General features: G+C 38.8%; 1 protein-coding gene across 1 annotated transcript in view; it reads right to left on the bottom strand.

Moving 5' to 3' along the window:
* Positions 1-3,868: 3,868 nt before the first annotated feature.
* The window catches only part of LOC104547461 (von Willebrand factor D and EGF domain-containing protein-like), a gene marked incomplete at both ends in the record, with an annotated part of 56,547 nt that continues 38,994 nt past the window's right edge, over positions 3,869-21,421 (bottom strand). Inside the window, 6 exons of the mRNA XM_010193151.1 lie at positions 3,869-4,056; positions 5,272-5,522; positions 10,949-11,081; positions 11,330-11,434; positions 15,592-15,753; positions 16,805-16,941. Of these exons, the coding sequence (XP_010191453.1) occupies positions 3,869-4,056; positions 5,272-5,522; positions 10,949-11,081; positions 11,330-11,434; positions 15,592-15,753; positions 16,805-16,941 (976 nt within the window). The remainder of the gene's footprint in view (positions 4,057-5,271; positions 5,523-10,948; positions 11,082-11,329; positions 11,435-15,591; positions 15,754-16,804; positions 16,942-21,421) is intronic.

A 21,421-nucleotide genomic window follows, 5' to 3' on the forward strand; every position in this document is an offset into this window, starting at 1 on the left:
GTTACCCTCTGATTAGATTAGTAATTATTTTCTTTCTCTGCATGTCATATAAAGACTAAACATGATGCTATAAACTATGAAAGCAGGAATTTTCGGTACCAGCCACTTCTCCCCCAGTCCTCTCTCTTCTCTCTATTTTTTCTGCAAAGACCTGGCTTTAAAGTCTCAATGGTGAGAAAATTACAAAAAGTAAAGCAGTAATGTAAGTAACAAGCAAAATTTAAAAATTCAGTTACTTGGCTGATTTTTGTCATGTAAAGGTGGAACTATGCAAGCACTTGTTTTCACTCAGATTAGATTTTAGACAGTATCTGATCAATTTGGGCATAAGGATAATCCAGCTGAGTCCAAGGACAATGTCTGCAAGGTCTGAAACTTGGCTGAAGGTTGCTGAAGAAGCTGCAGCAATGGACAGAAATCTCTCTGCAACAAGAAATGTCAATTATTCTGTTTGCTCGACCTCCAGTACACTGCAACACGAGGGAGTCTCAATTCTATTGGCACTGCTACAGTACAAATAAAAATAATAGGAATAAAAGTTCTTCAGGTTGCAAGGTTGAAACATCTGTTTCTGTGCCAGTTCTATTTCTCCATCTCTGCATAGGAAACCAGCTGAGAAGATAAAATCCTTTTATGCCTCAAGAGGAGTTGACCACCTACAGATGCAGAGAGAAACTTTCTGACTGTGCTCACATTGAGTTGACTCTAAAGGAACAGGCAATCTCATTTAAGGACTCTATGGCTGTTAAAAACCATGAGCAAATCTTGGGGTTTTCTTCACTTTCCTAAAAAGTAAAATGGATTCCATGCAAAAAAATAGTTCCATCTTCTCTCCTACCTCCCCATTTTGTATTAATCAATGGTACATGTGGAAAGAAAGAATGGATTTGTGATTGGGATACATTTTCAAGGATGAGTTCTGTCCTCAGACAGAGGTAAATGAGGTAAATGTGTGTAAGTCTCTGCAGAAATTTAGAGTAGTAATACTTCTGGAGTCATCTTTCTCTCAGATTTTCCGATGGCTTCTCTCCCTGCATTGCTCCCATTCCTACGTTATTCCCTTGCATTGCCTGAGATTCACTGATGTACCTGAATTGCTGCCACTGAGTTCCTGTGCTTCTGCTTCTCTTACAGTCATATTTGGGAAGCTCTCCAAAGAGTTAACTTTTTTGTTTCTACTACCTGTTCACTATCATTTGTAAAGATTTGACGGTGAAGTGGTGCTGTCACTTGAGCAGTATAGCATTGCCTTCTCATTAGATTATTGATGGTTTTCTGGGGAATTGAGACATAAACACAGCATCAAGGATGAGCTTTTATTGTTGTCACAGAACCTGCCCTGAAGTAAAATCATCTACTTCCCAGCTGGCTTCCAGCTCCACTTGTTTATAATTTTTCACCTGCTGTTAAAACTTTGAGATGTATTCCTATTTCACTCAATCATATCTTTTATTTTTTTCCCCTGTTGTTCCTTGTATTTTAGCACTTTTGGCAAGGGAAGCACAGCAAAAACAATGCACATTTATTTAATCTGGCAAGAATTAAGGGTTCAGGAAAACCTGGTGTTTCTCTGGCCATCAAGGTGTCCTGTGCCCTTATCTTCAGAGTCAGCTGTAAGTTGCTTTCAAGCATGTTATTTTGAAGTTTTGGGTCTGTAATTCTTTACTGTTTGTGCAAGAATGAGAGCCGCATTTCAGGATATGCTCCATGTGAATTTATAAACAATGCATTGCAATTATGGCAGACTATTTTATGTGGAATAATAGAGCTTGATTTCACTCCATCTATGTGCAATGCTGCATAAAGTGAGAAGGGCAGCAGTGTGAAATTGGTGGAGAAGATCAAACAACAGAAGCAGACCCACTGAAGTTATTAACTAATAGAATTAAGTTGCTTTTCTATTGCTATTCTATTTAATCTGCTTCCTTACAGGCAATGATAAATTGTTCTCATTGTATATTTGCGAGTGTTTAACCAAATACAGCCAAAAAAGGCTGCCAAATATCCCTGTGCTTGTAGGAACACTGTTTCCAGGGGGATTCAAGATATTTTGCGTAGATTTGTTGGCTTTGGGAATTTTTGTATTTTGATCAAACTTTCATTTTCTAACTTTATTCTCCATACTTAGGTTGTGCAGAATCTTTGGTGCCATAAACACTTCGGATAACATCAGGCTTTGGCTATTTGGTAGTGTTACCTGAAGTCAATACCGTCTAGGTGTCATAGATATTTTAGGCCATTTTTCCGAACTTCTATTTCTGAATGATGCTATTTTTAAATTCTGCTGGAATTTTACAGTTAATGAAATCTGGACTTGCAGTCCCACACGATCAAAATCAAGATGGATTCATAAACTGCTGAAAGGCAGAAATGTCTGTATGATCTCAATGAGAAAAAAATCTCTTCATTGCTTTTCTTTAAAATTGAGTTTCTTGTATATATGAACCCTACAAGCAGTAATAATTATGTGCCTTTGATGTCCTACTTGGTTTTTCAAAGCTATAGCACTGCACAGCAAACAACATTATGGGTCTCATGAATTCATTTATGTTTTCATATGTGAACAGAGTAGGGTTTCACAGAATGACAGAATTATTGAAACCTCTGTGGTCATCAAGTCCAGCCTATGACCTAACACTACCACACTGGCTAGACCATGGCACTAAGTGCACATCCAGCCTTTCCTTAAACACTTCCAGGGATGGTGACTCCAGCACCTCCCTAGGCAGTCCATTCCAATGCCAGTGACTTCTGTTGAACTCCAAGAGAGGAAGTGTTTAGGACAGTATGAAAATCTCTTATGTTGGAAGTGAGTCATGTTCTGAGCAGCTAGAAACTCCCCCAGGCATGGGTCCCAGCTTGGAGGAGGTGATGTGCACTCTGTGAGAACCAGCAGAGACTCAGCTCAGCCAAACTCCAGAAGCTCAAGCAGCAGAGACTGCAATGGCTGCCTCTGCCAGCTCCCGTAGTTGTCTGTGTGCTGTCACAAGTGCTTTTTCACATGTGAATCATTCACAGATGTCCTGAGTTCAGGGAAGCCGACTGTTCTCTCCTCCTCTGCATTATCTGTTAGATGCTGCTGTTTCTCCTCATTTTTCAGGTTTTCCTATCTGCACTCTATGTCTTGCACCCACCTCTTTGGCCTCGCTGAGTTTTGTTCTCCAAGTCCTCCTCTTCCTGCTTTTCATTCTACTTTTCTAAGAGAACCTTTTTTGGTGCAGTGAACATCCCTCTTCTCTGCATCTCTTAAAATCATACTGTGGCCAGCCCCAAACATTTTAAAAGATTGGATTCGTTCCATCAGCATGTCTGACAACTGAATGGGTTTGTAGTTTTCTAATGTTTAAATCTAATGAAGCTTCAAGTGGGACTAAGGGACAATGTATTTTTGTATGTTTTCCATATCTACTTCTCCTTCCCAGACTTAGAAAAATAATTCAGTCCCAGTACTTTCCTTTCATTGGCTCAATCTAGTAAAATTCTGTGGAGTGGAAAAGAATTCTGGATCTCAGCATTTCCCCCTTTCCACTATCTTCTCCTAGCTCATCTCATGAATGGAAAAATCCATGAGAAATAAGCAAGTGGAAACTGAGGCTGTGAACCTAGTTGAGTGATCATTTCAGGATCTCAGAGCTTCAGGTCATTTTTCCTTCCTTGAGCATGGATAATTAGATAGGGAATGCGCAAAGCCAGCTATCTGTCTAAAGCTAAGTCATGGGAGCAGAAGAGGAGGTTTACATAGTCCAGTTGCCAGATGCTTGTGGTCATGCTGCACTCAAAAACCCTGTAGCATGATATCTGTAGTTAAATCAGAGAAGGAAAAAGTGAGTTGTTACCTCCCAAACCAGAGGGACATTTACAAAAGTACCCATCCACACTGTCCATGCATGTTCCACTGCCGCAGGGGTTTGATTTGCAGTCATTAGTATCTTCCTGGCAAAATTCTCCATCAAATCCATTTGGACATAGGCACAGGTATTCACCAAGGCCTGGAGGGAATTTAATGTTGGTAACACAAGTTCCACCATGGAGGCAGCTGCAGGGCTTCACTCTAACCTGAGGAAGGCAAAAGGGAGTCATGGTAAGGTTAATCTGAATAGTTGCACCTGAAATGTGTATTGTTACTCTTTTAGGAAGGGACAAATTTGCAGTGCAATCTCGTTATCTATTACTATGAAAATATTGCTGATCAATTTCCTTTGTCTAGATAGATGGTCTCATACTCAGCATACTTATTTATTTGAATGAAAGTTTGACTTTAAAGGACTTTTTTTCATCATTTAGGGGCACATTCTAACTTCTTATAACAAAAAAAAATCCTATTTGCTATAACAGCAGTTTTTACATAGTATCTGTGGGCAGAATTTGTTCCTTATTCTTCAAAGAAGAAATGAAAAATCTTTTCTCTTTGCCTGGCTGCCCTCCTTGCTGTTTCATAGTACAAATGGCTCCCAGGCAGGAACATGACTGTGGAATTCCTCTTCAGGGAAGAGCTCTGTAGTTTTATTTTACGTATGTACAAGAACAGCATTTCAGCAGATCCAAACCTCTGTGTTATCTCATCTAGTTAAACATAGGTCTAGTTTCAAATGTTTCCATTAAAACTATATCTAGGCTCCAGTTTCCCCTTTGCTTCGTGGGTCCAGCACTTTGGTATTTTTGATGATAATTGTTTGAATGAGTAAAAATAGGAATTTTTGGGAATAGAAATATTTTCTTCACAAAATTCTTCTTATGTCAAGAGTCTGCATCCTACTTTATTAGCTCATCCTATCACAGGATTAATGTTAGGCTATACAATAAAGAAAAAGCAATACCTAAGCTCTGCCAAGAAACTTAAAGTATGGAGTAATGACATAAGAGCAAGACACCCTCTAAAAATATCATTGAGGATGAGTTATAATCTCCCTTTTATAGCTAAAACTCGGTCTTTTATGTTATATGCTTTTTTCTGCAATCCAAATGCAGAATGTGAATTTTAAAGCAGATTAATGAACCATTAAAAGGCTCTGCAAGAGTGTTCTTTCAAACAGCAATCAATAGCACTCTCTCTTGTTCCTTGTATATATGGTTTCTATGTTCTCAGAGGTATTTATTCCATTAATTGATCATTATTGCTGTGCTGGATAATATACACTTATGAGGAAAGAGCTGAAGCCTTAGTTTTCATGACAGTAACAAATTATTAGCTATAATGACAATTGTACCAGAGCGATGACATGATAAACAGGTTTGTTTTGGTTTTTTCCTTTAAAACATTCATTTCCTTACCTCAATAGAGTATCTGCTCTGTGCATTGCATTCATCCGACACAGTGAATTCAAAGGTCTGCGTTTCTTCTGAATCGACTTTCCAGATCAGAAGGCCGGCAGGAGAAAGCCTGGCATCCTGTGGCCCAGCCTCTAGGATGAATAGCACAGCTGACCCTTCCGGATCCACTGCGATTAGCTGGTAAACAAAATTCTCACCAATAAATGTCAGCAGCTGGCTGGAGGGGGCCTGGAACACAGGAGGCAGGTTGTCTAAACAGCAAAAATGAAACCATGATTACAGAAATTCCAGTTTCTCCCATGTACAGATTCACAGCACTGGTCTTTGTAAAAGTGCTCTCAAAGGAAAAGATACAATATGTACCCTGACACAGACAGAGGAAGCAATTTAGGTGTCAGAGGGGGCGTATGGCTTTACCAAAAACTGTATCTTTTTCCTCCTATCTTTCTCCCATACTGAAATTTTATTACTTCTGATGTGTTATCTGATACACGGGAAGAGATCAGACATGACTTCTATAACTTCCCACTAGTCCCCCAATTCTTATTAAAACTTTAATAAGTGGTATTTCTAATACTTACGTATATATGTATTCTATCTACCACTCTACCTATCTATCAATTTAAATATAAGCAAACTCATTCTCAAAATGGTGAATGACAAATAAATTGGGTGGACCACTCAGGGGAAAAAAAAAAGAAAAAATAAAGTTGTGTAACTCCAACTGAGTAGACTCTCCTGCCTTCACACAGGGGTAATAATTAAGCCTGAGCAGTCTGATTGAATTCAGGTGGACATTTATCAGGAATAAAGGTCTTGTCAGTGTCAGCAGAGGTGCATCAATGCTGCTGAGACTCTCTATCCCTAGTGACTGCAGTGTATGTTATGGTAACACTGGTGGTGTTATTTCTAGTGTTACTGTTTACATTCAATATTTCCTTAATAAAGGTAAAAGCCCAATTGTACTAGGCTATTTTACAGTAGAAGACAAATGCTGCCTGAAGATGTTTATGATATAAATAGGTAAGGAAGACAAGGTAAAGTATTACATTTCAGAATTAGACGCAAATGAAAAGTAAGATGGGATGAGGACCCTGAGGTGACTCCTTTTACCAGCAGTATGAATTGGTATGTATTAATGCTTAAAGAAATCTTCTTACAATGTAATTTGGCCATAGTTATGTTTAACTTAAAGAACATTTTAATACTGAGGATTAATTTCAAGTCACACTCTAAAACTATGAACTATAAGTGTGTTCTCATAAGGACTGCACGTATCCTTACATTATGCTGGTGGGAAGTAATCATTAGGGGTTTTTTCGTGGTGCATACCCTTTTATCAAGCTTTGCTTTCCATAGTGCATCTCCCATTATGCAGTTATTTAAATGTCTCTTTACTTATTGCTGCTATGCTATGAGAACTTTCTAAACTGCTTGTCCAGCAGATTGTCCTAGCATAACTGGTGAAAGCTTCCATCTATTAATTTACTTTTTATTTCCCAAACACTTAAACCATGAAGCCAATAAAAGTTGGGCCCAAAGTAATCAATGAAATATTGATGCTGGGGATGCATTTACAGATAAACACAAATGTGTTAACTGGATGGATGGTAATGAGCAGTCGTAGGTACAAAATCATGTAAGTTCTGAAAGTAGTCTGTGAACAAGAGTGTTTCTAATTCCAGAGAGACTTCCTTCCCATCCTCTGAATACATATACACACTCCCAACTATTGCAATACTTTTAACAAGGTTTTTTGCAGTTTTGAAAGCAAGTCTGACAAACCTTTACTTTTCAATAATTTTAAATTTTGGAATTATTGAAAAGTGAACTGTGACATGTTTCAGATTTCCCAAATCAATTCTAGCTTTATAAATTCCAAAACTATGCAGTTTTTCCCTTTTAAGCCACTTTCTGAATTTTAAAATTGAACTGTCTCGATGTTGGTAATGAATTTGTCTATATAACAATCAGGATCAGCTCATCCCTAGAGATGCTACTGCTGTGGCCTACACAATGGAAGGACAGAAAGGAGGCAAAGTGTGTGAGTCACAGATAATATCTCTCATTAAACTAAACCATATCCTTGGGGAAAAAAGATCACACTTTCAGGTGTAGAAGCTCTTCTTCAGATTTGGCTTACCATTAGGCATTTTAACTACTCATCCAAATAACATGCAATGGGATTTTTAGTTGGCCAACACTTAAGATGGATCTGCTGACGTTTTTTTTCCTGACAAGGAGTTTCAAATTCCAAAAGTTAGATTTTTTTAGGACATAAACCAGAGGTGTAAGTTTTTAAATAGAGAAAATTCGAAGTGGCTGGGCTAAAGGAATATAAAACTGCAAGCGAAGCAAACTGTTCCTGTCACTCACATACCTTTCTGTAATTTGCTTGTGTTTACAGAACCTGAAAGTGCAGAGAAACTCTTTCTAGAACCAGCACATGAATCCACATAAAAGTGGTAATATAATCTTTATATTGACCAGATGTAAATGTGCTCATGTAACCGGGGAGATGTTCTATGAGGATAATGCTGCTTAGAGACGTGGATGATGTATAAAGCAAGCGGTAAGTAATAGCTGTTGTTTACACGGGGGATGTAGCCATGAAAAAGCTGTGATTAAGTCCCCAGCATTCAGGAGGTGCTTCAAAAAGCAGCCCTCTCCTCAACCCCTGCCACGATGGGCTGCGGAAGGAGCATTTAGGTTGCGTGGCAGGGAAGGTAATCAGTGGCTGCTCCCTATCACTTAGACTCCCTGCCAAGACAAGGTCTTTCGTGTGGCATTTCATAGGATTTGGCTCAGGGAAAGAAAACAATTCTTCCAGGTACCAAAAATACACATTAGTGTTCTAAAAGCAGTGTTTTCCCGAAATTGTTACCTTAAAGATTTGTACCTGGGGGATGATGACAGATGTATTTAGGGCCCATCACCTTTAGCTGACAGACTTGAGCACTGCATGGGACACTGGCATACTGACAATTTCACTTTCAGGCATTATTTTGGTTTTATTAAGTTGAGATTTGTCACGTTTTAGCAAGATACATGCCCAGATGAACAGTGCACACAGTGGAGCACTGTCTTCTTCTGGTCAATCTGCATTTCTGGTGCACTCAATTATTCCCATTGCAAACTGCCCACTTGCGCTATTATGCAGGATAGATCCATGTTAGCCAAATGAAGGAACCATGTATTTCATAGACCGAACCATAAATTAAGAGCTAAGTGCTTCTGAATCTTAGAAAAAACTGTCTTACTTTCATTAATGGACCAGGTGAACTTAGAAATGTCAGGTTCACAGAGAAGACAAGGACTGGTAGGGCTTGACTCTCCTTCAGCGTAGCAAAGTCCATCTATATTACAAGTATTTTCCTGCCAAAAAAAGGGAAATAAAACCAGGTGGGAGGTGGAGGTAAGGGAAAAAAAGAAAAAAGAAAGATAAGAAACTAGCAGTTACTAATTTCTGTAAATAAGCAGAAACTCGCTTGTCTCTTGAAATAATAAAGTAATAGCAATGTAAATGCTGGCACTTTCTCTCAGCAAGGAGAAAAGAAGACATGTATGTTTTCCTACTCTCCAGCATGAGATCGTTGTAGCTGAGAATGTTTTAGCTTAGGCAGCATGTGATGTTGCATGTTATGGATGAATGCAACAGAATGTGAATGTTGGGGTTTTTTAATTTCCACACTTACGTAGTGTGTTTGATCATTATTCTCAGCTGTGACTACTAATATGATGATTATTAGGTGAGGTTCAAAGGTGAGCTCTGCGAGATTAACAAAAACTGAGACTGGATAAAAGCTCTGTTTGAAATTTTGGAATCCTGTTCTGGTAACTTAATTATTTCTGAAGGTTCTTCATAAAAATAAAAAAAAAAAGCAATGGTATAAAAGCAGAATAAAGAAGTGCATTAGATTTTAGGCTTCCATGAGATAGTCGTAAACAAGAGTTAAACACATTCATAGTGTGAAGGTTGGGCAGAACATCCCAGCAGAAGTTCATGCCCTTTGAGGCCACCCTGTCCTCTCCTAGTCAGGGTGACCATCAGGGCCAGGGAGACTCTGAGGCTTCTGAGTGGGCTGAAGACACTGGGGTTGTCTGAGAAACGAACACAGGGACATAATTAACGGATGTAATTAAACGTCAAGCCATGTGAAGGTCCTGTGGCAGAGTTATGTCTTTGGCTTGTAGCCTGTTTTGGGGCACACCTGCAGATGGGACTTTATCTGACACATGGAGCTCTGTTGGGACCACAGGGGAGGACACCTCCATAGCAGGACAGTAGGAGGGAGAAGCTACTGGGGCCAAAGATAATTTTCCGCATCACTCCACTGAACACACATTGCTTTTCTGAGACTGATGTGTGTCCTGTTACTGGCTTTCTGGTTTCTATCCACTGCTTTACAAATTTCTCAAACTTCCTTTCCAAAGTATATTAATCAATATTTTAAATAATAGCACTTTAATAGTAATGAGGAAGGTAGAGAAACAAAAAGAGCTCTCATAATTGCCCCAACATGATAGAACATGACAGACCATCAACATTAAAATCTGGATGTTAATTAGATTTTATTACATTGTTGTTTTCAAAGGCTTGACATTCTGATGAAAAATATGCTTTTTTTTTTTCTCTGATGTGATGATGTGGTACAGAACGGGCTCCATAAAAAAGGAACACAGAATGTGAAATGGCCTGATATAAAATGTCCCCTAATTGAAACACCTTTTCTGAAAGCAATTTAGATATTACAAAGTAATGTTACAAGAGGGGTAATTAGAATGTGGTCTGATGCAATTGGAAGCCTAGTTCAAATAGTCCCTGGAAGCATTTTAGGGTAGAAATTATTATAATCCCTAGAGAACACCAACGTATTTAGACAACATATGTATTTCTGAGTCTCAAAAAATGTAAGAGTAAGGAAAGTCTTTAACAAAATAAAGCACCCTAGCTTTAATTGCATGGGTTCTGACACAAATATTTTAATCTGAAGTTTAAGTGGTTTTGCCCTCATTTGGGCCTATAAAGTAATTTCTATTCACTGATTTATTTGAAAAACACGTGAACTTTCATTTTATTTTGGTAACTGATATGTTCTTGCAATCAGTGCAAGTTGGAAAACTATTTTCCCATTAATGTTAATGAGAACAGTGAGGCAAATGAGTTAAGATATACCTGATTAATCTTGATTTTATAAAAATGCAGACTGGTGGTCTCCTATTTATTTGTACTTGCCTCGGGGTAGGAAAGCAGGATCAGCACATTCAAACACCCCACCCAATATCCTCCGTAAGTTTCTTTTAAGGTCCCGTTGAAAAACAGAAAAGTTGTCTAACACAGCTGTCTAGAAATTAACAGCAGGGGAGCTCTTTTTAAGGGATGGGGAATGTTACACTAATAAGTCCATGGGAAAACAGGAGGTTATAGTGCTCTCCAGGCAGTCCCTAGCATATTGGCAATTTAAAATGTAGCACTAGACTTTTGATGACGGTTTTGAAACTGTCAAAGTACTATATGTTTGTACTTACCAGTGGTTAATGTAAGCAAAAATGTTTTATGCTCTCTCTAGGGTGTTTTCACATGACAAAAACTGTACAATGTGCATCTTGGTATACGTCTTGCTATGGCAGAAAATGGGTATAGAAATGATATACCTTACGGCTACAGTGCCCTCACCAAACAGGTTAGGAGAGGTAAAATCACTTTCTGGCAGAGGCATTTCAAAATTTGGATACTCCTCAGTCTTATTTACTTCCATTAACAGCTGCAAAGTATAAATATTGGGATATTTCTGGATGTGTCTGTCTGTCTGTGGAAGGTCCATCACAAAGCATACTCTGTCAGGTACTCATAACCCATGTAAATATGAAAAAAAACATAAAATATCATCGACAGGAGATTGTGAAAGAGAAAAAAGAAGTGTGAGCCTGTGCAGCTGACCTATGAAACAGATTTTCCTCTTTGAAAGCTGTTATAACACACAGTACATCAAAGGGAGGGAGCAGGCTAGGGAAGAGACGAACGATCCATATTAAACCTTTACGCTCTTTAAATTACCTTTAATTTACAAAGTCCGGTTGGATGGAATTGGCAGGCCTGGCAGACTGCGTCGTAGAGGGTCAGCACTCTGGAATTACTGTACTGGAAGCCATCGTTAGTGATCTAAATGATACAAAAATCATCCTTATAAGTAATAATGTTCCATATGGAGACTGTCTGCTCATTTCAGAGCATATACCGTTGCCCCCTTGAACTGAATGCTTGCCAGCAAGATAAATTAAACCACTTGTGAGTGGCTCTACTGCAAGCTAACAAATTGCTTAATGCTCCAAACTGGAAACTATTCATTAATAACCAAAAGATCTTTTGGCTCCACTGACATTCAACTTTTCTGATTGCTATTAGGGTTTTTTTCAGAGGATTTTTTCCAATATCCTTATGGAAACATTAGGCACTCAAGTAATACAAGGGGGTCTTTCAAGGAGTTGTGAAATGAAATTAAGATTTTTGGCTGAAATTCAGGACCACATATTATTTAGGATGTTTTAAATTAACCTTAAAAAAAAAGTGCTAGAGTGGATAATACCAGAGAGCAAAATGCTTACTTAATAAGAAAGGGTTCAGTGAGTTTATATTTTAATTCTTTTACAACAAAAATGAAAAGATAGCAGACTAGTGTAGAAAAGGTTAAATTTTGAGAAAGTGTTGTGACACCTTTTGAGATGTGTGAGCATTAAAGAGCACCCCAAAATACTGCTGAAAGCCATGCTGTAAACAATGATGAACACCGGCACAAAAGCAAAGCCCTTTCTGTCAGGTATTTTTTTAGGTTCTGACTTCTTACAGCCAAACTAAAGCCGTTGTTTAGCCTTTGCTTTGGATCAGTCAAGTGCCTGTTCTGTCCTCTCACTATAAAAACAACCCCAAAGACCTCCTCCATCTCTCCTGTGGCCCCAAAGCTGAAACACCCTCAGTCCCTTTACAAAGGACTTTTATGAGGGCAAGAGTCTAGTTTTTTGGTCAATTAATAAGCTATTCCAGTTCACAGAAAGAATGTATGTGAAACTGAACAAAGACAACTGGAAGTGCACAGAGTTAAAAATTAATAAGTTTCATAAAAAGCATCAATTATCTTAAGTCCATTAAGAATGATGTGAAAGCTCATGGATCACGGTACAGTAGATACACCCACAATATCTCATGTGATGGTTCTTAGCTCAAAATGCAGTGTGAGTTAAAAGCATTTGTTTCTGCAGAAGCATAAGGAGTTAAAGAGGCAGTATTTGTGGATATTCACAATTTGAAATTGCAGAAGAGAAACAACTTCAGATTAATTAAAGTTGGTCAAAAATTTCACTAGAATTCCTTGGTCCAGTAAAATTCACTGGTATAGCTTTAAGGAAAAAAAAAATTCCCATGCCACATATTCAGTTGAGTTATTAGACTATTGTATGTTATACTAAGGGTAAAAACTCTTTTAAAAAAACTAAAGAACTTACACCGAAGTTTGAGAAGAGAAAAAAATAAAACATGCGACACCCTTCAAGACCTGCTCTTCACTGAAAGACAGTGCTTGTTGGCAGCAAGACTTCCATTAAGAATATATTATTCCTAATGCAATTTGCATTTCATTTCATTACATTCTTTTATCACAGGTCCAATGTTGTCTCAGTACCGGTGCACTAATAATGGGTGAAGAAATGGGTAGACAGGGAAGAATATAAAAAGCCATAGAATTTCACTAATTGTTCTGTCTGAAGTGAGCACCGCGAGTGAAATGTAACTCTTTGCCAATTTGATTTTTTTTAATCTGTATTTTTTCTACCTTCTATTATAAACATCCATTTTGATGTCTTTTTAGAACTGGGTTGTTTTATAGCTATTTTAATTGCTTTTCCATTAGTCACCTTAGTGATGTGGAACAAATACTTCAATGAGACCTAAGCTGAGCAAACCTCTCTTCAAATTTGGTTGGCCCTTAAAAGCCAAAGATGTGCTTAGCATTGTGCCTTGATTGCTTGAGCATTCACATAATCTGGGAAGAAAGAACCACTTCTTCTGGATAAGCAGTCAGGACAATCAGGAGGTCTATCACTTGGTTCATCATGAAGCAATCTTGCCTATTTGTATCACTCATAATCTACATAAAATTTGACTTGTGCGAATGTTTGTAAATGAAAAATGAAAGCTGTAAAAAACTGGCTGAATTCAAATTCAGTTTCTGCCTCACTGACTTTTTAACAAATATTTTTTTTTCTGCTTTTGAAAAATACAGGCAATGATAATGAACAGAGGATAAGCGAGAAACCTGCTTCCCAAATTAGAGAAGTACCCGCCAAGCTCTTTCACCTCTTCACCCAGACATCTATGTGGACTTCCCAAGTCATCTGCTGCCCGGGTAGGAATTTGTATTTTGATATCTAAACTAATTATACCAAACGCTCTGGTGTAGCACCATGTACTTTCTTATCTGTGTTCGGCAGCATGTCATGGAAAGAATGAGCAAAATCTGAAACATGAATACAAGAGCAGATAAAATGAAAGAGCACTGAGAAGAGCTTGTCAAGCTCATGTTCTTGCAACATTGGTAGTCAAAAAAGATTATGTGAAACTTTGCTGATTCCTCTGAAATTTGATTTGGGAGGGGAGAGAGATTCTGAAAACATTGAACAGCGACATTTGCAGAAAGAATTATTTTGATTTTTGGTTCTGAAAAGTCTTTTACCTACATTTTGGAAAGCATCTATTAACATAACCCAGAAGATCAATGTTGCAGGAAGTGCTATCAGGAGTTTTCCGGAGCATGATTTTTTGAACATTGGTGGAATTAGTTTCAAATCATTTTTTATCTTGAAAAGCTTTGTTGTTTTGTTCTCTGTGCCACTGTGTAAGGCCAGCTGCCTTTGAAACCAAGTGCTGAGCTCTGCCTTCCCAATTTGATCAGCACAAACATCCACAGGAGAGCCAGGATTCGAATGCGGACTGAGACAGTTTAATTGTGTGATTGCTTCATAGCCATCAACCTGGTTTTTCTGCAGGGTTTGAAGGAGAGGGAAAGGGCAGAAGGCTCACAGGTGCAGAGGTTTTCTTGAACTTAAGTGCAAGGAAAGAGACATTCTATGTGTGTTTTCAGGGGAAAAAAAAATGAGAAAAATAATACAGACCTCCTCAGGGCTGAAAGGCAGCACTTGAAAGGAAACTGCATTACAACACAGCTGACATGTGAGGAAGCTTTCCTACTTACACTGGAGAAAAAGCCCTGTGCACATGCAAAAATGTTAGCTGCCCTCTTGGGCCAGGAAACTCAAGACTGTTTCCTTCTCAGGTCTTTCCACAGTTGACAGAGTTCAGTATCTCCTTTGGGAAATTCTGGACCCCTAGGCGGGGGAAGTGCCCTCCAGGTTCAGCCTTGGTGTCTGCCCACTCTGATGGCTCCTTCTCCAGAAGGAAGTTGCAAGGTACACCCCAGTAGCCAATGTTCAGGCTCTGCTCCCACAGAGATCTTATACTAATGTCTTAAAACACAAATCCCTGCGGGACAGGCAGTAGCAGTGCAGAGAAGCAAGTGTGTTATGTGTTTCATTTTTACATGCTGCAATTTTCAAAGCACATCTGCAGTTTTCCTACAATGGCAATATGTTTTTCTCAGCTATAGAGCCTTTAGATGATCTCAGTCTTATAAAAACAACTGATCTTCAGAAAATAGCCATCCAGGCCAAGAGTGAGACTGAGGGTAGCAGGCACAGGGTCAGTAAGGCACTGATTTTCTGGAAATAATTAGAAAGTAGGAATCACTTTGTGAACAAAAGGGGCTAAAACCATAGCAGAGAACCCAGCATGAGCAAATACTGCACATGCTTCTTCCTGCAGTCATTCAAGACCATGACCATAACCAAAACTATGACTGGATGCCCAGGAGCCAGCCAGTGCTCTGCTCCTGCACTGCGCAAGCATCGGTCTTGCAACCAGAGAGTCAAAGCTGTCTCATACATGCTGCTTAATCAGGAATTGAAGCTGAGGTTTCCAGAAATGAAATACTAATGATTAGCAATTGATCTGCATCAATCTGCATCATTTTGAGATGATTACTTGGAGAAGTGATTGTAATTTGCACTGTTGGATTGCCTACAAAGACACCTGTTTTTAACTCACATTGTTTGGGTTGGTGCGGCTTTTTTCTTCCCTACGTGACATTAGTGTGAATATTTCTACAGGCATTTTCATTTCTGAAGGGAAGCAAATTGTTCTTTGCATTTTAATTTACCATGACAACTGATTTTCTCCTTCTAATACTTTCTTAGAGAAATAAGAATTCCTACTTTCACTTGCCATCTTGCAAACGGCTTGTCACCAGCCCCGAAGTGCACAGCCTCTGTCTCTGTAATGTTCAGGAGAGGAATCTGACAGTCAACAGCCTCAGAGCTGAGAAAATCTGCTTTTGTGGTTTCTTGTCCTCTTGGTATCCATTTGCCATTGAGATGCTACAGTAAAACAGAAGGGGAGTGCAGAAACTGAAGGCTCATATAAAGAAATTCCAGTTGTCAACATATGTTTATATTTCTAATTAATAATATAAGGCATTTCCAGATAGTTTATTTAAAATAAATGATACTGCAAAGAGCAAGTCATGCTTATCTATGCATGTGAGTGGTCTATGGATTTAGGAAGCGCTTCGAATGAGCAGCTGGGATGAGAGAGCATAATGTGGTAGAGCAACTTTTTGTTTGCTCCTGAAGCTCTGCAGCCAGGTCCTTGCTCCCTGAAGGTGATGCTCATACTTATTAGGATGTGCTCCACAAGACATCCCTGTTTGTTAAGAGCCTTTGAAGCCCTGAGTGGGCACCGTAGGTGAATCTCAGCTGTGCCTCATTAGCATGGTAGCACTGTTTGGCAATCAAGCTGAACGTCTTTTATGAGGTGGATTTATGAGATCAATCAAACCCTTTGTATCTGAGTATACTGATACACCAAGTAATTCAGTCCTAGCATTGCTCGTGTATAGATGTTTATAATAAAATTACAGTGATAACAGAAGAGATGGGTTTAATAGTCATTAAAACTTTTGACTTGGTATTGAAGTATGACAAAGAAAATTCAAATAACAGCCTCTGTAACTATGTTGAGGAAACCTTATATTTAACTACAAAACTTAGCAATCAAATGCATTTAGGAAAACCACCAAGCGTACCGATTCCAGATGCATAAAATGAGAAATAATATTGTGGTTTCAGGCTTCGCCAGTCTACAGTGCAGCTGAACCAAGCAGGAGTTAAAAAAAGCCCCACAAAGAGAATCAGCAAGAACACATAGCTGTGCATTTCCAAAGAATCAACCCTGGAAAGGGCTGAGTCTCTTTGGCTTCCCTCATCCATAGCAAATATATTGGCAATAGGATTCAAAGGTATTTGAACCCCGCTGTGGCAGTGAGAGATGATGGCACTCAGCAAGGTTCAGGGTAAAAGACTTTAATATAAACATGTCAAAGTTTGACTTTATCATCAATACTTTATGAACCCATGAGAAGTGGCTTACAATTAAACTCGTGACCTCGCAGCGCAGGTTGGGTGACTCTTTGAAGTTGAAGCCAAATACCCGGACCTTGGTGCAGTCGGAGGCTCGGAAGTCACAGAAACCCCCATTCTCCAAGCCTGTGATTTCCAAAGCTTGCTCTGAAAGAGTAAAATAGAGATAAAGCTTTAAAGAGTAACACTTACATGCTCTTCTGTTTTGGTTTATTGGAGATCGTGTTGTCGTTCCTCATTGCTTTGATTTAATTCTTTTCCTTGGGGTCTTCCTTGCTCCCCTGTGAATTTCTCTTGAGAATAGGAGCAGCAATTGTCAAAATGGGAAGCAGCAAACCTCTGCTGAATAATTGCCCTGTGCACCCAGTACTGCAAGTTCTATCAGTGAGCGTTATACGGCTCATGGAATCAAATAACTGAAGCTGTGACTTCTTGATAGAAGGTCTTTAGTGGTAATACTTCTGCTGACCCAAGGAACAGGGTAGGAGCACAGCTGAGAGGACAGTGTCGTGCCATAGGGTAGGTAAGCGTGAGGGGGAAGTGGAAGCACCTGAAAGATGATCATGATGTGAAATGACAGCACAAAAGATAGTCCTTTTTGCCAAAAAACTATGGATGCGATAAAGTAATGATCCTCAAAGGAATGCTTGCTTACGAGGGTTTAAGTCATTAATTGGTGGCACTCAGCTCTGCAGTGTCAGCAAAAATTTCATGCACCAGCTCAATTTCACCTAAATATGACTTAAGTGATGTACAGCCTGTGCTGCCCACCCTACTATGCTGAATTTCACCCATTGCTGTTTTTAAAATATTTTCTGATTATCAGGTAGATGCTCATTTGTATTCTGTGGTACTCTAGGCATTCACCATTTACAATTGCTCATTGCTTTCATATTGGACTTTATTTTACAGAGTCAAAATGCAAGTTCATTGGATGGCAGAATTCACATGTTTACTTTAGCAAAAATATAATTGAGCAGATATTTGCATCAGCTATTTTCCCTGTTATGTGGAGGGGAAAGGCTGCTTAGCTCTTCCTCTTCCTAGCCCCATCACCACTGCTTTAGCAAAGCAGTATTGTCCATCAGTTTTCCCTGAGCTGTAGCTTACCTAAAACAGAAGCTCTGTGTCACCTAATATTTTAATGTTACATTGGTTCAGCTTTGAATCAAGGAGTAAAGCGACATGAGCTGATGAGTTGAGCCCTTTAAGGCTCTGCCATTTAAGCTGTAACTGGGATGAATGCAGTTTAACCACTGCAATCCCACCAGATTGCAGCCCATGACAACATAGCTATGTAGCTCTTGTTTTCCCAGAGAAAGGAAGGAAAGCAACATAAATGTGAAAAAATAGCAAAAGGACTTTTTCCTGAGCTTCTGAAATCCTTTTAGATATTCTTTATTTTATTTTTTAATTGATTTTATTGCAAGCTGTATTAGCAGCACTGTTGGACACTTCGCAATATTTACAAGAGGAGAAATAGTTTACAGCTTATCAGCATTCATCAGTTAGCTGTGGTTTTCTGTAATGTACAAAACTATTAGTCAGATGTAGTGAATGGTTTTGATAAATTGCCTTCTTCTGTGGTTAGTGCATAAAAATCTAAAAGAAAAAATATGCTTCATTATGTTTTTCATGATATTTTAATAGTTAGCCCCCTAGTACTGAGGTAGCTGGGACTGCATTAACATTTTCATTATCATTGCAGATTTTCAGGCCTCCATGAGTATAGATCTCATAGTCTGGGAAGGAACGAGGCACAGGGGTGTGCTTCTGCAGCCATTCCTCTTCCAGGAAGTCACTCTCAGGTTGGTCTCTTGTTGATGAGCCCCATGTGCTTCCCTGAGGGTTTTCCTACATCTATACAAGCAACCTCCCTCCCAGTCCCTCTGCTTTAACCCCAGTAAGAGTTTGCAGGCAAGAATAGTAAGTTCAGAGCTGGTGACATTGCTGTCAGTGTGGTTTCTTTCTGTAAGTGTTTAAATGAGTCAAACCTGACAAGGAGCACAGGCTACATAATAGACTTAAAGAAACCTTGCATAAATGCATAACTGGTTTAATAGATATTTGTTGGAATGGATTTTGTAAACAATAAGTATGCGGAGATGTAGAAGTAAAATGGAGAGAGCTGACACAAACTCAAGAATGTTGCAAAATCACATTTATTGAAGTTTTACTGATGGATAGATACAGTTCATGTTGGGTTTCCACTTTTGATTAGAAAAATATCCTAGCACAAAGAAGCATCCTTTTGCAGTGCTTGAAAGCTACACATTTGACTTTGGGCTGGAGCAGCAGACCTGAAATTAAAACCGGCAAGAGTTTTGTTCAAATAAAGAGAAGGAAATGTTCTGCCCTGTTTTTCCTGATCAGGATGATAAATAAGCAACAGAAGTCATGAAAAGCAAATCAAGAACCAGATCATAAGTGCTGGATGTGATCACAGCTTTGCAGAAGTGCAAAAGAAAATTGTCTATATTGTCCAATTGCCCTGTTCTTGAAATCATTTAGCTGGTTGAACAAGCTGCTGTGCCAGAGCTTGCTGGTGTGGTTGAGGACAGCTGCATGCTGCAGCTATGAGGGGTCTGGATCAGGGCAGTGATGCTGAGTGATCTCTCAGCTTTGGCAGAGCAGGTCTGAATCTGCCTCCATTCAAACACACGTACACATATTGTATTTCTTTCTTTTGTATGCAGGATTATTTAATCTGTTGGGTTTTTTTCACAGTTATTGCATGGTATTCATAACCCAAAGCTCATTTGAAGATCTTCCCTAAGAAAAAGTGTAAGCAGCTGTATGCTGTTTGCCAGGATTTTTGCACAACATTGACCATCCCTTGAAAAAAAAGTGTTTGTCCCTGCTTCCAAAACCAGTTCTCAAAGAACCAGAGTTTGCCTTAGTACTGAACTATAGATGTGTACTATCTTTAGCTGACACAGAGTGAATCTGGTTTTCTGTTTTGAAGGTCTCCAGTACCCAGGATGGATTGCAGAAGTGAGCCCTGGGAGAGTATGGAAAAGGCATTTTGCAGGTTCTCACAGCATGGGAGAAATGGACTGGCTCAATTTCACACTGAAAGCGTCCATGTGCTGTTACAAAATGGGAGATTATTTTTTGCTTTAGAAGGCTCACTATGACATTTTATGTCTATTTGATCCTTCTACTTTTAAAAGGCTTGCTAGCAATTTACTTTAGCAATAGAAGGGAAGTGCTCAGTTAACTATAGAAGATTTCCTTTTTGCTAGATGGCCTGGATAGGTAGTAAAATGAAAGATCTGGCTGCACATTAATGTCATCTCAGTTTCAGTTCCTCAAAGGACAAGACCCCCAGCAGCCCCTCTGGCTCCCCATGAATGACTATCATGATGTCACTCAGAGGATTTGGGCAGGAGGTTGCTCATGGGTGGCATCATGGTCCTTATGTCCACACTAGTATCTACCTGGTTGTTTTTAGTCATCTTCCCAACTTCACAGTTACTGAATTGGAATAAAATCTGGTTATTACACTTGGGTTTTTATTGACAATTGATTGAAGATTCTGTACTGGTAGATTGTGGGTTCTTTACACAACATAAAGCGTCATATAAAGGTGTTATAGGTTTGCTCCGAATTTTTTGATTTGGTCAGTTTAAATCAGACATTTTGCAGGTTTTAATTCTATAGCTCATAAACTGTCACAAATTCGTTATTTATCCTGTGTGTGTGTGAGTATTTGAGGAAGGAAGTTGATTGTTCAGGGCTTTTTGTTTTGTTTTGGATTTAACAAGATTTAAGGCTGAAATTTCCTGTGGTGCTTGCAAACAACCTGATGTAAAGAAGTTATAGTCATGCATCTGGAATGTCTGGCTTTGGTCAGCTTAAATCAGACGTATAATTTTGTAAACTTTTCCAGCATTTAATTCTATATACTTCAGAAAATGGTTTTGTTTAGCTATATGTTCTACTGAACTGCTTTCATTGCTTTACATTAAAACAAATAAACTAATCACCAGAAAAGACTAATCTCCTTGATCTGATTTGCAGGGAATGGTATGGATCACTGAGAATGCAACCTTCCATGTCCCTTATCATGAGAATTTTATATCCTTTTAAAATTCGGTTTCTATTGACTTTGTAACCATCAAGCTAATAGCCCTCTTCCCGCTCAGCCAGGTCTGTGCTTCGAATGGGAAGAACTAGGAGTTAAAGCAGTAGATTAAGGCTGGTATTGATGTTTGCCTTTTCAGATGCGTGTTTATTGCATTTGCACCATAAAAAAAATCAACTAAAATGGCTATGAAAAGAAGATCTTCAAAATGAGCATGAAGCTTGTCAGTCCCTGAGAGTTACCCCCAAATATGTTTTATGTGACTGGGAAAAATCTGTCTCCATCAATGTAAAACAGAGTACACAGGTGTCAGTGAGAATGCATCAATGGTAGGTTGGGTTCACAAGTCCCTTTTTTCTTTTGATTCCTAACTATGTTTGTAAATTTTGTATTTCTCACTAAAACTTTTGTGGTTGGAGTTGTTCATTCATTCTAAAAGTACGAAAGTGGTATTTTCAAAAGTGGGTTAGTCCTGCATTCTATAATTAATGTTTGGATGAGTAATCTCAAAGCCTTGATATTTACTCATTATGCCTTGTG

The sequence above is a fragment of the Mesitornis unicolor genome, unplaced genomic scaffold, assembly GCF_000695765.1.
Source record: "Mesitornis unicolor isolate BGI_N332 unplaced genomic scaffold, ASM69576v1 scaffold53349, whole genome shotgun sequence".
NCBI classification, from domain to species: domain Eukaryota; kingdom Metazoa; phylum Chordata; class Aves; order Mesitornithiformes; family Mesitornithidae; genus Mesitornis; species Mesitornis unicolor.